Source organism: Labeo rohita, chromosome 16, assembly GCF_022985175.1.
Source record: "Labeo rohita strain BAU-BD-2019 chromosome 16, IGBB_LRoh.1.0, whole genome shotgun sequence".
NCBI classification, from domain to species: domain Eukaryota; kingdom Metazoa; phylum Chordata; class Actinopteri; order Cypriniformes; family Cyprinidae; genus Labeo; species Labeo rohita.
The window spans coordinates 17626149-17641810 of record NC_066884.1 but is presented as its reverse complement, the minus strand read 5'-3'; the positions used below and the strand labels follow the sequence as shown (position 1 = coordinate 17641810).

At 39.4% G+C, this 15662-nt stretch overlaps 1 protein-coding gene across 1 annotated transcript in view; it reads right to left on the bottom strand.

The window, feature by feature from the left end:
• The window catches only part of LOC127178904 (uncharacterized), an 11646-nt gene extending 9103 nt beyond the window's left edge, over positions 1–2543 (bottom strand). The window contains exon 1 of the mRNA XM_051132080.1: positions 2256–2543. Within this exon, the coding sequence (XP_050988037.1) occupies positions 2256–2536 (281 nt within the window). The 5' untranslated portion in view covers positions 2537–2543. The remainder of the gene's footprint in view (positions 1–2255) is intronic.
• Between the last annotated feature and the right edge of the window lie 13119 nt (positions 2544–15662).

Sequence of the window (15662 nt, the reverse complement as noted above, 5' to 3'; positions counted from 1 at the left end):
CGTAGACATTTGCCAGCAGCTTCCCAGGAAGTGGCGATTTTGTTTTCTTGAAATATGTGTGGATGGAAACGGTGCTTTTATTTGCCAATTCTGTATGCAATATTCCAGTTTTTCACAGAAATGTTAAATTCACAGCTTGATATGTAAAAACAGCTGATGATCACATGTGCCTCACTTTCATTCAGAAACAGGCAGCTCTACTGCAGACTTTTTCTGTCATTGTGTTGCACAGCAAAATAAATATACTGTATTGTCGGAGAAGATGATGATCTGATGCAGACCAAAAATTATCCTAATAAATTACAGCAGTTATGTTAGACTATGAGTGTTGAATTTAAAATTAATTTGTTAGAAATACATACACTCAGCACTGGGTGGCAGCATCCCTCAACAGCACTATCAACAGTGTGTCATATGAGGATATAGACCTACTTGAAGACTTGAAATATCAAGAAAAGCGCAGCACTGAGGAAACAGAGAGCTACACTAAAGACCGCAAGAATAATAATCTCAACAATGGAAAAACTGATGATTATTATGCTTTTCTTCTCAGCTCAGGACTTTGGTAAGAAAGATAACTATTTATCACACTTTACAGATACTATTTTAGTTACTTAATGTATGTAAATTATAAATAATTTAATCTATTTCCAGTGTGCTGGGGGCAAGACAGAGTTGAACAACCTTCAGGAGAAATGACTGCAAAAAAAGGAAATTCAGTTTAGGGCTGCACGATTAATCGCACGATGTCGTGAGGCGCGTTTAGTCAATGAAGCCGGTACTTTGATTAGTAGTAAAAAGCTCCATCACGTGCGTTCAGTACACAGAGCAAGTAATATCACAGAGCCGTAAAGCACTGACAAACTCATGCCGTCGCGCCAAAATCGAATACCCGATTTTGAGCGATTTTACCAGCTCAGCTTGTCAATGCTTTTTACGGTACGACCAGGTATTACTTGCCGCTCCAGCTGAACGCACGATGGAGCTTACTACTAATCAAAGTACCAACTATAGATGCATATTCATTTAAGTTACGCCGTTTAGAGGATAATGAGTGCCGCAACTGACAGTGCTCTCTGTCGTACAACACCGTTTAGGGCAGAACTGGGCAGACCCGGTCCTGAAGGGTCGGTGTCTCTGCAGAGTTTAGCTCCAACCCTGATAAAACTCACCTGAACAAGCTAATCAGTGTCTTCAGGTTTACTAGAAAGCTACAAACTGGTGAGTTTTATCAGGGTTGGAGTTAAACTCTGCAGGGACACCGGCCCTCCAGGATAGAGCTTGCCCAGTTCTGCCCCTAACGATGTTGTACGACGGAGAGCGCTGTCAGTTGCGGCACTCATTATCCCCTAAATGGCGCAACTTAAATAAATGTTTTTATTTTGCATTTTACTAGTTTTTTTTTTTAATTAAAAATTGTCAACCTACATTATTTACGGCATTTTAAACGACAGAAAGCGACATCAGTTGCGGCACTCATTATCCCCCAAACCAGACCTGGGCAAACTCGGTCCTGGAGGAAAGAAAATTCATTTAAGTTACGCCGTTTAGAGGATAATGAGTGCCGCAACTGACAGTGCTCTCTGTCGTACAACACCGTTTAGGGCAGAACTGGGCAGACCCGGTCCTGAAGGGTCGGTGTCCCTGCAGAGTTTAGCTCCAACCTTGATAAAACTCACCTGAACAAGCTAATCAGTGTCTTCAGGTTTACTAGAAAGCTACAAACTGGTGAGTTTTATCAGGGTTGGAGTTAAACTCTGCAGAGACACCGACCCTTCAGGACCGGGTCTGCCCAGTTCTGCCCTAAACGATGTTGTACGACAGAGAGCGCAGTCAGTTGCGGCATTCATTATCCTCTAAATGGCGCAACTTAAATTATTTTTTTTTATTTTGCATTTTACTAGTTTCTTTATTTGAAAACTGTCAAACGGCGTTATTTACCACATTTTAAACGACAGAAAGTGCCGCCAGTAGCGCTCATTATCCCATAAACGGTGTTATTCAAAATTATTTTTTTTATTTTGCATCATACTAGTTTTTATATTTGAAAATTGTCAAACGGCGTTGTTTGCTGCATTTTAAATGAGATGCATTATCAAAAATTGTCAAACAGCGTTATTTACGGTGTTTTAAACCTAATTTAGGCCTTCAGTTTACGTCGGTATTTGGTCGTGTAGCAATTTAACTGATGTTAACACTACTAACGTTACTACTTTTGTTGCGGTTGTTGTTTAACGTTACATTTTCTCACTCACCACAAGACAGGAGCGGCTGACTCTTCTTCTTCCATCAAATCCGCGAATCCGTGAGTTGTGGCCTCTAGCAGACACTGGCATGGCTTTGTTGTACTCATGGTAGTAGCCGCATCGTTTAATCGCTCGTTTGCAGCGTTGATTCGGGCGTATTTCTTCTCTTGTCTATAATCATCGTGTAGCGTGCGGTGGAGAGGAGATTCTCCCAGTCGATACCACTTTTCGTCCCATTGACTTCCATTTATAAAAGCAAAGGCCTGCAAAAGTTTGGCATTTTGCTGCATTGCATAGTTAACCTGCCAATTCGTATCACGTGAAACCGTGTGACCAATAGCAGATCGATACGTCACCGCGTGACCTCTTAGCTAGGCGTTGACTAGAAAGAATACAGCTCTTGCTACTGGGCATGCGCACATAAATCTAAGGTTATTTTTGTCACACTGTACAACAATAATACTTTTTTTTTTTATTATAGTAAGGGCTACGTTTATGGTTGGGGTAGGTGTAGACGTTATAAAACACAGTCTAATAGCTAGAACAATTCATTTCATTGTTAGTTTCCGGTCGGAGTTGTACCCCTTGGGAGAAACGAGTCTTTTCGAAGCTTCGCATCTGACGAGGAGACGAGTGAAGAATCCAGAATGTTCAATGAAGTGGAAAAATAAACAAACCGGGTTAAAATAACCCAAAAATAAAACAACCCAACCCACGTGTTCAGTGGAGAAAGAACCCATAGAGCCCATTTGACCCAGCGTGATCAACCAAACTGTGTTTACAGTACCTCAAACTACCCAGAATTTTGACCCAGCACAATTAACCCAACAATGTGTTCATAGAAGTAACCCAGCACTTTTTAGAGTGTAATTAAATCTATGAATAACTAGTGCTGTCAAATCGATTAATCGTGATTAATTGCATCCAAAATAAAAGTTTATGTAATATTTGTGTGTACAGTGTATATTTAATGTATATATAAATAGACACATAAATGTATATATTTAAGACATATAATAGTTTTATGTATAATATAAATCATATTGAAATATGCATATATATACACATGAAAATATTTCTTAAATATATATGTATAAATATACAGTATACAGAGTACACACACATACACAGTTTAAGTCAAAAGTTTACACACACCCTGCAGAATCTGCAAAATGTTAATTATTTTACCAAAATAAGAAGGATCATACAAAATGCATGTTATTGTTTATTTAGTACTGACCTAAATAAGATATTTCACATAAAATAAGTTTACATATAGCCCACAAGAGAAAATAATAGTTGAATTTATAAAAATGATCCTGTTCAAAAGTTTGCATATGCTTGATTGTTAATACTGTGTTGTTACCTGAATGATCCACACCTGTTTTTTGTTTTGTTTTTTTAAAGTGAAAGTTATTTAGTGAAAGTTAATTATGTTTGTCCTGAACAGTTAAACTGCCCACTGTTCTTCAGAAAAATCTTTCAGGTCCCAGAAATTCTGTGGATTTTCAGCTTTTTGTGTATTTGAACCCTTTCCAACAAAGACTGAGATCTTGAGATCCATCTTTTCACATAGTGGACAGCTATTAGAGGTAACAATTTTTAACAATTTTGTTCAAGTTGTTTTTTTTGTTTTGTTTTTGTTTTTAAATTGGTCAGTTGCTGCAAAACCAGTTTAAATGAATTATGTACCATAAGATGTATTACTATACATTTTACAGTAACAAACACATTGTTGTAGGTTTGCATATAAAATGTAATGACTTATAGGCCTACAAGTAGTCTATAGAAATTATAAAATGTACAGCCCTTTTTATCTTCTTGGAACATTATCACTGAATTTGTACCAGTAAAATTCTGGTAACCCATTCTGTAAAATGTACATTTTTAATTATGCAGTAGCAGCTTTTTTTTTTTTTTTTAAGTTAGACCAAAAACTTCTGTGCTTTTGACAAAATCAATATGTAAACCCCACCTCAACCACAAGATGGCAGTGTTTCATTTCTAAAAACAGAAAAGATGTGGCAAAAGCTTTATATGCTGTGGTAACACACTAATCTACAGCTTTTGACGTTTGCATCATTATGGGAATTATGATGTTTATGATGTTATGATGTGATATAATATTGAAGCTATTTACTAGTGTACATTTAAATTGTCCCATACTATTATATATTATTGTGACATTTTTGTTACAGCGCACTAATCATTCTGAGATTAAGTTTCAATTTTGGTCACGCTGAAACAGGTTTGCTTCTATTTCCTTAAATAAATTGCACCATTCATTCCTCCTCCTGTTTTAACAAGCCCCACTATCACACATCACTCACATTTTTTAAGAATGACTACTTCTAGTCAATATCTCAGTAATATGGTGTGATGTGATTTAAGATTAATCACTAAAGACACCAAAATCAGTAGCAATTTGCCACCAAGTACATTTACAACCACAGCACTAACAGAAAACAATAAACTGATGTCTGCAGCGCTGATCCTTCATGTTAAATCAACAAACCATCTGTTCTTGGAAAGGAAATGTCTAAAATGAAGACCACATGGACGGAGATCACAAGGCTTGGTGAATTACAAAACAGAGTAAAGATCAAGGATAAATCCATGGATAAAAAAAAGGAAACACAATGGAACATCCAAAACAGAAGCTGTGGAGTTTGGAAACAAAAGCTAATAGAAAAAAGTACTGGAAAAATATATGGGAGAAGAACTAAAAACAGAAGAGCAGCTCTCGCTGCCTAAAAGACCTTAAAACAAATCATATTTCAGAAAGCAGATACATAAAAAACAGAAAGTTTATATTAACAAAGGTCTTTTTTATGAGTTAGAACAAATAGTAATATATCCATAGGTTAACATTGCCACATTTAGAGGGCATAGTAACATTCCCATAATATAATTTAATGTAATGTAATATAATATAATATAACATAATGTAATAATATGACTATTAAGAGTCACATGGTCATGGTCAGGGATGTACATATACTCATATATCCATTTCTCATATTCAGATTGTGCAGTTACAGATGCCAAGTATCCACAATTTACAGCTTAAAATTCACCCCTCCAAGGTGTCCACTTAAACCCAGGCACCTCTAAATCAATCTCTCCTATTTTCTCAGGATACGGCCAATTACCCGCTGCTTAGCAGGACTATTAAAGTCTACCTAAACCGACATCAGCTTTAATAGCCCTATCCCATCAGCACGCATATACACACCGATATAGACGTGCTCTCATACACACACACACTGTGTCATATAGTTATAAGATTCCATCCTCCCCCATTGGCCACGCCACCATCCCCCCTCCTGCCATCACACAGGCGCGATCACTCTGTGTCTAATAGCCTTACCCAATTACGGCCACAGTGCTAGAGGAGAAAGGATGATGAGATCCCCAAACATGTTAATGAAGAACCTACGGCATACCTGCCTTATCTTAATAACCTAAAACACACACATACACTCTCACACTCACACACACGGAGCAATCCGCCAAATGTCAATTGTGTGTCTCCTGGGTATGTGTGTGAGAGCGTGTGATTGACACAGAGACAATGGCCGCAGGTCCCATTCATAAACGCAGAGGCGAGACGAACCGATGGAGGCAAAGGAAGAGAGAAAGACAGAGTTAAAGACAGACAAGTAGTTTAATGTTACAGTGGAACCTGCTTGACCACAGAGTTTTAAAAACAAAGCAGTATCTGCAACTAACAGAATATTTAGATAAAATTTACATGAAAGTTTATTTTTGAGGCATGTTTTGCATTTGAACATACAAGCTACATTTTAACATGCAGTGCTGATATCAAATGATGTCTTTTTCACTTGTTAATTAACAATATTAACACTAACAGTTAAAAAAATAGGTGTTTGCCTACTTGAAAAAGTGATGCATGGCTTTTTAAATTTGAATTCATTTATGTAATTATTCAGTGTAAATGTCTTCACTGAACTAAAATGTCAAGCTGTTGACTTAAAATTTGAAACCATCATTGAAGATTAAAAGATATCAAAAAGAATTTGGTGCAGCCTTTTCCCCTTATTTGAATAGTTTTGCATTTTATAATGTGTGTACATCAGACATATACATGTCAAGGAGAGCAAAAGGCTTGCTATCTTAAAGTCGAGATGCAATGGAAGTATCTTTTCTTATTTGTTTTGTGACGTCTATCTATCTAATCAAACCAGGTTGTCATGAAGGACAAAACTTCACTTGGGATTCTATCAGTTCCTAATTGGATGGAGGCAGATCCAAGTGCAAGCTTTCAGTTTATTGTAAGAAGGGTTTTATTAAAGGGTTTAATAAAAGTAAACATTTTATAAAAACTGGAGAAGTCTAGCTGGCATACATGACCAGAGAGAAGTCTGTAATTTCTCCAGAAGATTGATTTATAATGGTTCAACTTAAAAATCACATTGCAACTGAAAAACTGTATTGAGTTGCATTATCCCTGCTAAAAAACAACAACAAAAAAATAACAAAACTTGCATATTTTGCTGATTATTGCTGCTGAAAATGGTCAGTTATTGTCATTTTTTGGGCTGTACTAATCGGTTGGACCGGTAAAAACATTTGGAGTACTATAGACTGCCAAAAGTTACAACAAAGCAAGGAGAAGAGTGCAAAAAAAAAAAACTGCCTGAGGAACAAAAAGCGTTTGTAGCTGGCCAAACTGAACCAGGATTTCCATGGCAAGAATTGTGACAACATTCATGTTTGTTCTTATCATTTCCAGTCAGGTATGTGAAATATTAGGTTAGTATCTTAATACTGCTCATGCGTATCTTTACCACCTATTAACTTTAGTTTGTCAAAATATTGCGCCCTTTCCTGCTTACAAAGTTCTTCTCTATATTATTTAGCAGCTTCCACATGTTTTTCTGTGGTGTAGACAGCATAAATTAGCAACATATTCAGTAGTACATGCTGTTGTTTACATCAGAGTATCGCCAATATGGCCGCACATTCGGTTAACTGACCAAATCGTAAGTGCAAACCCTCTATTGCTTGAGCGTATTCAACCCCTAACATTTTGCGCTCTCAGCAAAACACGCTTCAACTTCACAATAACCAGCTTTCGCATCTCTCCATGTGTGAATGCTTGCTGAAATTGGCCTGGTCAGCTGTGTTAAACCAGGCCACCGTTTCACCTCCAAGGCTTGCTTTCATTCCCTTATTACATATATTTTACAGACACTATTTGAGTGCGAACACACACCCTGAAACACTTCATGGTTATTGACAGAAAGAAAAAGGGCCCTATTATTCCTGAGAGAGCTTGTGTGTGAGGCTTCATCTTAACTTGTCAACAGTCCTTACATACTGTCAGCAGAGCAAGCACTGGTGACATACCCATCACTCTTTCCCTCGCTTTGAGTCTAGTACACAGAACAGACACACACTCACACATACGAAAGGATCGATAGACGTCTGTGCTGCCCACTGAAGACGGGACTGTCTGCCGCGGCCTAATCTCCACGTCCCCGGGAGCACATTATGGGCACGTGCCGGGTGTTAACCCATTAATCTGGCGATGGTCGGATGTGAATGTTCCCTGTCCCACGGGAGTGTGTTGTGGTGATAGATTGAGCTCTATGTGTGTGCGCGCACAGCAAAGAGTGATCTTCAATTCTTAGTTTGAGCAAATAGAGATCGAGGGCGAGCACTTGTGAGCTTTCTGTTTCTCTCTTTGTCTCTCCCGTGCTCATTTGGAGTCTGGTCACAGCTATCTCCGCTTTGTCTGACTGCCGCCTGATTGCTGTTTGATCCTCGAGCGATCACGGCGTTTCTCTCGCCAGCTCGTCCCGTCAATCTGTTTGCTTTGCGCTATTTGTTTCCGTGGTTATACAGGTGTACTCAGCTAATCTGATTGGTTTGACAGAGGCTGTTAGAACACAAACACCCGCGTGTTCCAATCAATAGCGTCATTAAATGTGAATTAGGGCTAACTCAATCAAACTACCCAGTTTAACACCAATCTCGGTCGTTTACCATGGTTACACAGGGAGGCCATATTGCTAACTGAGGTGCGGATCTTTGTGGATCGCGGCAGGAGCTGTCAGTCACTCCGGCATCAAGGGATGGTAGGAGGGAAATATAAGGAGTCTCCATGGTCTCCTCGAACATATCTAATAGTGAATTTTGCAGAACACTTCAAATGTTTTTTAAATCCAGGATATGTTTGCTGACTGCCGCTTGTCGATGTGTTGTTTGACAAAATGCTTTGTCTCTGTGATTAGTCTGTCTGCATGTACACACTGATCAATCACATCTCCATTCATGCCATGTGTGTCAAGATGCATTATATTGTCAAATATGTCAAATACATATGACATGGTTCTTTATGTTTCCTTCATGGTGGTGTAACAGCAGGCCTCTTTCAGACAAAAAATAAAAAATGCTGAAAAATGACAACATAGTGGGCCTATGATCATATGGAAGCCCGTTTCTGCCACTGAATAAAAATTTAACAAGGTAATGGCGACCTTTTATGGCACAATTCTGACATTTGTTCTTGCAATTGCAAGTTTACATCTTGCAATTCTGACTTGTTTCAGAATTGCGAGATATAAACTGGCAATTCTGACTTTTTGTCTCAGAATTAATATAAACTTACAATTGTGAGTTATTCTGACTTTTACAAACTCAGAATTGCATGTTTGTATCTTGCAATTCTGAGTTTTTTCTTGCAATTGCAAGTTTATATCTCACAATCCTGACTTTTTTTCCCCCCAGAATTGTGAGATTGAAACTCACAATTGCAAGTAAGTCAGAATTTCAAGATATAAACTGTCAGTTCTTTTTCTCAGAACTGCATGATATAAACTTACAATTGTGAGTTATTCTGACTTTTACGAACTCGCAGTTACAAGTTATTTTAACTTTCAGAATTGCGAGAACAAACTCAGAATTGTATGTTTGTATCTTGCAATTTTCAGAATTGTGAGAATTAAACTCGCATTTTTTTTTTTTAAAGTAAGTCAGAATTTTGGGATATAAACAGGCAATTCTGACTTTTTCTCAGATTTGCATGATATAAATTTGCAATTGTGAGTTATTCTGACTTTTACAAACTCAGAATTGCACATTTGTATCTCACAATTCTGAGTTTTTCTCACAATTCTGACTTTTTTCATAACAATTGCAATTGCAAGTCAGAATTGCGAGATATAAACGAGTAGTTCTGTTGTTTTTTTAATTGTGTGATATGAACTCTCTACTTGCAATTACAAGTTATTTTGACTTTTCAGACAAGTTTATATCGCATTTCTGAAAAAAAGTCAGAGTTTATATCTCGCAATTCTGGCTTTATAAACTCGGAATTCTGACTTTATAACTCACACTTGTGAGTTTATATCTCACAATTCCGACTTTTTTTTTCATAACTGTGAGATATAAACTTGAAATTGCAAGTACGTCAGAATTGCGAGATATAAACTGTTCTGAGAATTAGGCAATTCTGCGTCATTAAATGTTACTCTGACTTTTAAGAATTGTGAGATACAAACTCAAAATTGTGTGTTTGTATCTCACAATTCTGAATTAGTTTTTCTCAGAATTGTGAGACTTGCAATTGTGAATTATAAAGTCCTGTTCTGAAGGGAAAAAAATACTAATATTTTCACAGAACTGCGCAATAAACTTGCAAATGTGACTTTTTTTCGTCAGAATTCCTCAGTTTATATTGCAATTCTCACAAATTCTCACAATTCTGACTTTATGACTTGCAATTGTTTGTATCTCATAAAAGATGTGAACTCATAGTTGGGAGAAAAAAAGTCAGAATTGTGAGATAAAAAGTCGCAGTTACCTTTTTTATTTTTTATTCAGTGGCAGTAGCAGGCTTCCACAATGAACGTATAGAAAAGCTCTCTAAAAAAACTCAAATGTTGTTAAATCTATAGTATTGTGTTACTAAAATCCTCTCTGTCCATCAGGAAACAACTGTTTTTCATCTGATACACAGTTCACTGAACAACTTCAGCTGTGTTTATTTTCAACTAACAAGAAACAGATTTTTTAACAGTAGCTTATGTCTTTGAAAACTACGAATGGAAATGGCCCATTTTCTCTTACTTGTGGAGACAATAGTTATTCAAGCAAGAATTATGCCTTGCAGAAATGAAAATTATTACTTGCACAATTGGGTTAAATAGCAGCAGAAGTGCACAGTAAGAATCAATATAAATGTGCAATAATAAGTAAAAACGTAAAAAAAAAATGTGTAAAAAATTAATTTTAAAAGGTCAAAATATATTAAACAATACAAAATATCTACACTCATGGCATGGGTCAGTCCCTCAGTCATCTTTCAGATCACATACACACACAGGTTGCTTTTAAGAAACTTAGATCCATCTATTTTGAACAGTTGCCAACTACAACAAAGCATGTCAATAATACCATAATATCTTAATTTTACTCTTGCTGTGACAGGATACCACATTACCAAAAGTATGTAGTCACACCATTCATGTGTTCACATACTTTTTGGCCGCATTTTTTTGTAAAGATAGTATGCAACCAGCATGCACTTCATTCAGCCAGCATAAACTGCATTCTGTGTGTGGATTTGATATATTAGGTTTTAGACACAAGCCCCCCTGCTCTGCCCCGTGGACAGATTCTCCTAATGAGAGACCAGTGCATTTGTGTACTAACATCATTACTGTAATCACAGACACTGATGAGGTTATCATTACCACGATGTCCACGGTCGCACACACAAACAGTCGCACGCTCACGCATAAATAATCTACTGTCGCAGTGTTTGTTAATGTAATTGATGTAGATATGAAAATAACCTGCAGTTCCTGCTGTAATTGGTACATATAAAATGTGATGAATACATAACACACTACATAATAAGTCTTAATTAATACACGCACACTGTACAAAGCTTCACTGCGGTTATATATGCATCCTGTACTACAAAACATTTTTTTATATAGATTTATACTGCTGTATCTTACATTAAATCTCATTATTGCAGTAAAGAAAGAGTCATGGTTGTAAATGACAAATATCCTGCTCATACGTACAAAAAATTAAACTGGAATACACTACACAACTGTTAAAATCTAAGCAGATTTTAAAACATTTTCCAACTTTGTAAATGGTAACAGAAAAAATTGTATAGTACCTATCATACACTATACGATTTTCTGTGCCCAGTATCTGCAGACTGGCTCTGATTTTTGGCAACTAGTGCCAAGTCCTCCAGACTTTAAATCTGGGCAAAAGTTGTGGTATATTTCTCTCACACCCCTGTGGACTGTTTGAGTTGGTTTCTCCCTCTGTTGCCCATATTTGGTCCTTCCTGTTCCTGTCCTTGTCAAGTCATTATTAGTTAATCACCCACACCTGTCTGTGTATCATTATCTTGTCTATTTAAGTTGCCTTCAGTGCTGTGTTTGTTGTCCGGTCTCATCAATGTATGCGTGTATTTACCCTCCTCCTGTGGATTTTCCTTTTTTGGATTTACCTTTGGAATATAATAAAGACTTTATCTTTGACCTTCGTCTTCGTTCGCCCTTTCCTCGCACGATACGTGACGGAAGACCGGACCTTTAAAACAGTTGTATGATGGAAACCGCAGCAAGATTCGCCGCCCTAGCCCCCAAGGATCTTCCATTTGTGGAGTTTGCCTGGGAATTCTGCAGTCTTGCCTCAGTAACGGCGTTGGGCGACGCCACCATCAATTCTCTGTTCTGGATTGGGGCCAATTACCATCGTACCGTGGACCTCCCAGACACCTCTGGACTGAGCTGGAGGGAAGGTATCCTTCGGTGTCTGGACAATGTCCGGCCCCGATCCAGAACTGGGCGCCCAGAGCCCAGCCAACCCACACCCCGACTCGCGGAGCCAGAGCCCGAGCTGAGAGCGACAGAGCCATCGCCAAGGGGAGCGACAGCGCAGAAGATCGCTACGGAGCCTGAGCCAAGCCCGTCCAACCAGGTCAAAGATAAAGGGTCTGCCAGTCTCCATCGGCGTTATGGCTGGAGGATCCCTCGTCTCCGCCTCCAGCCTCTGAGTCCTGCACTCCGCCTCGGCCCTCCGACCCAGCGGCTCCACCCCGGCTCTCAGCTCCCTTGTCTCCACCGTCGGCCATCGGCCCACTAGCTCCACCGGGCTCCTTCGTCCCTCCGGCTCCGCCTTGGTCGGTCATCATCCCGCCATCGCCTCAGGACTCCACTCCTACAGCTGTGTCTCGTCGCTGCGTCCCACCGGCTCCGTTGGGCTCCTCCCTCCCTCCAGCTCCACCTCAGTCCTCTGTCACTCCTGCTCCGCTGTGGACCTCCGGATCTCCGCCTCTGCCTCGGTCGCCAGAGCCTTGGGCTCCGCCTTGGCCCTCCGGATCCTCGGTGTTGCCCAGGATCATCCGCTCTCCGTCTCCGCCTCGGGCTACACCTCCACCTGCTCTGCCACTGTCGGTTGGCCCCCTGGAGTTATGAGCCATTCCTCCACCATGGCTCCTCCCTCCGTCGGCTCCGCCGTGGGCTACCATTATAGCTGCAGCCTGGGTCTCGCCTGGCTCCTCCTGCTCAGAGTCCCTGCTGTCTCCTCCCTGGCTCCTCCCTCTGTCGCCACCGCTCTGGACTTTGTTGTCCTCCTCCCAGGAGTCCGTCCTCCGCCAGAGCCTCCTCCTACACTCCGTTGTTTTTTTTTTTTGTTCTACGGCGCGAGGTCGTGCCTTCCGGGAGGGGAGAGTAATGTCACACCCCTGTGGACTGTTTGAGTTGGTTTTTCCCTCTGTTGCCCATATTTGGTCCTTCCTGTTCCTGTCCTTGTCAAGTCATTATTAGTTAATCACGAAAATGAAGGTCAAAAATGATGGAGTAGTGTAAAACAACAGGTGTAACTGAAGCAAAAGTTATGCATTTTAAAACGAAAATGCACTAGTGTAAACGCAGCCTTAGTTTTCAAATGTCGAAAATGGCGGAGTAGTGTAAACAACTACTCTGGGGGAGTAGTGCTTTTTAAAACGAAAATGCATTAGTGTAAACGACAGGCGTAACTATAGCAAAATGCTTTTTTGAAATGAAACTTAGTGTAAACGTAGCCTAAAAATACCAAATGTGTATGGTTTCCAGTATCTGTATACTGGCTCTGATTTTCAGCCTCCAACTCATCCAGACTGTAAATCAGGGCACAAATCCGGGCAAAAGCTGTGGTGTATTCCAGGTGTAAAGGAATAGATCACCCAAAAATTAAAATTTGCTGAAAATTACTTTACCCTCAGACCGCCTAATATGTAGATAAGTTTGTTTCTTATTTATCAGAACATATTTGGAGAAGTTTAGCATTACTTCACTTGCTCACCAATAGATCCTCTGCAGTCAATGGGTGCCGTCAGAATGAGAGTCCATAGAGTGGATACCAAAACATCACTATATAATCCAAAATTCCATAAATTAGCTATTACTTCCAAGTAAAATACAAGTCCTCTCTCCATATTGCTTTCTCCAGTGGAAAAATAATTTAATCTGAATCAGGAGAGAAATATGCACAGATCAAGCACCATATATATATATGCAAAAACAGTCCAAAACAATTCTAAACATATGCTGGTGGATTTTAATGTGAGAGGACAACAAAGGATGGATTTTCTAACTGAAGAAAATGTTGTTATAGATTATAGTGTATATGTATAAGTGATTGTTTAGCGTTAAAACACCTTAATGACGGATTTGTTTCTTACAAACATGCAGCTTTTTACTTTACAGAATATTAAATGGACTGGAGTCATTATTTCTGGATTACTTTATGTCTGAACGATCATTCTGACGGCACCCATTCACTGCAAAGGATTCCATTGGCGACCAAGCGGCAAATAAAAGCGGCAAAGTTTTCTTGGATGGTCTGAGGGTGCAAATTTCAGCAAATTTAAACTTTTGGGTGAACTATTCCTTTAAGGCTGAAATACACCATAATTTATGCTAGGATTTTTGGCCCGGTTTACAGTCTGTAAACTATTCCTTTAACAAATTCAGTATTAAAAAGAGAAAGTCTGGAAAAAAAAAACAGAACAATGGGATTATGAGAGGAAATGACACATCCAAGTGTCTTTGTCCTGTTTGACCCCTCTCTATTGACCTTCAGTATCTCAGCAGCTCCTCTGTGGATCACGGTACAGATGTTTGCGGTGCCGCGGCGCACAGTGATTTCCCATGTGTTCTCCCCTCCCTCCACCCTTCTTTCTCGCCTCTCCTCCATCTGATATAGATTGCTGGCTGGGGTTCAGTTGCTAATTGAATATGCTATGCGTCTGTTCAAATGACAGGAAATAGGGGAATGATGATTAAGAGATGAAATCAATTCAGCTCAACAGCTGCTGTTTGCTGTCAATTTCATTACAGGCATTCAGAAAAAAGGATTGAGATACTTACGTTTGTTAGCACATTAGCGGTCAACTTTCATGCAGCCGTAACATCTGTTTAGCTTCCTGGATGTGAACAGGATGCTTGTAGAACAGCCAAATTAGCATGTCGAATCTCGCTAGGTGGGGCTATTCGCTTACCTGAATCTGTCGATGATGCTTTCCTAGTATTTCCACATTCACACACACATTGAGTTTACCCTCTGACAGGCCCCTAAGCTGTGATTATCTGCACAGGCAGCACAGGGATCTCTCATAAGCATCCTAACCCCTGCCTGCCAATAATTAGCCCCAGTTAATTACAGCCCTACTGCAGGTTAAGCTAGTGAAAATCACCCAGGAGATACCCTCACACCTTCAGGTACACACACATACACGCTCACTCCTCCCGAGACTGGTTTTATGAGCTCAGTGTCCAGAGCTGAGCCTGATCAGCGTCAATATTGTAACTGACAGCTGACAACATCGGCCCTCAACACTTGCATACACACAGCAGGCGCACAAGCAACAGGGGGGAGTGCAGGACGGAAAGATTAAGAAATGGCTTCGGGTTCTGATGTACTGGGGGGACTGACTCACTCTTGTTTCCTTTGGCTGCTTGCCTTTACCTCCCTCAGATTTCTTCCTATCTTTTTTTTCTTTCTCACGCCCTCATTTTTAGTTGTCCTCTTTACCTTCTGTATTAAAACAGTTCTATGATTGGTTTCATGTTGAGTTGCAAAAACTTAAAATAGATTATTGGAAATAAGTCATGAAAGCCATCCGCTAGCATTAATGGTAGCTGCCTGGCTGGAGCAGGATCTCCAAAAGCTAACTCAGTTCTGTAGCTAGGTTGTTTCGAGCTGTTTTGTCAAAGACTAAGAAAATGTAACATTTATTTCACACCATAAATTTGTTATTTTGGCATTATTTATGTACTATTTTAGTATTTATTCATAGTTACAAATAGCTTTTTTTACCCTATTCTCAGCTTTCATTTTAATTTTACCTTAAGTGTTAGTAATTCTGATCTGTGC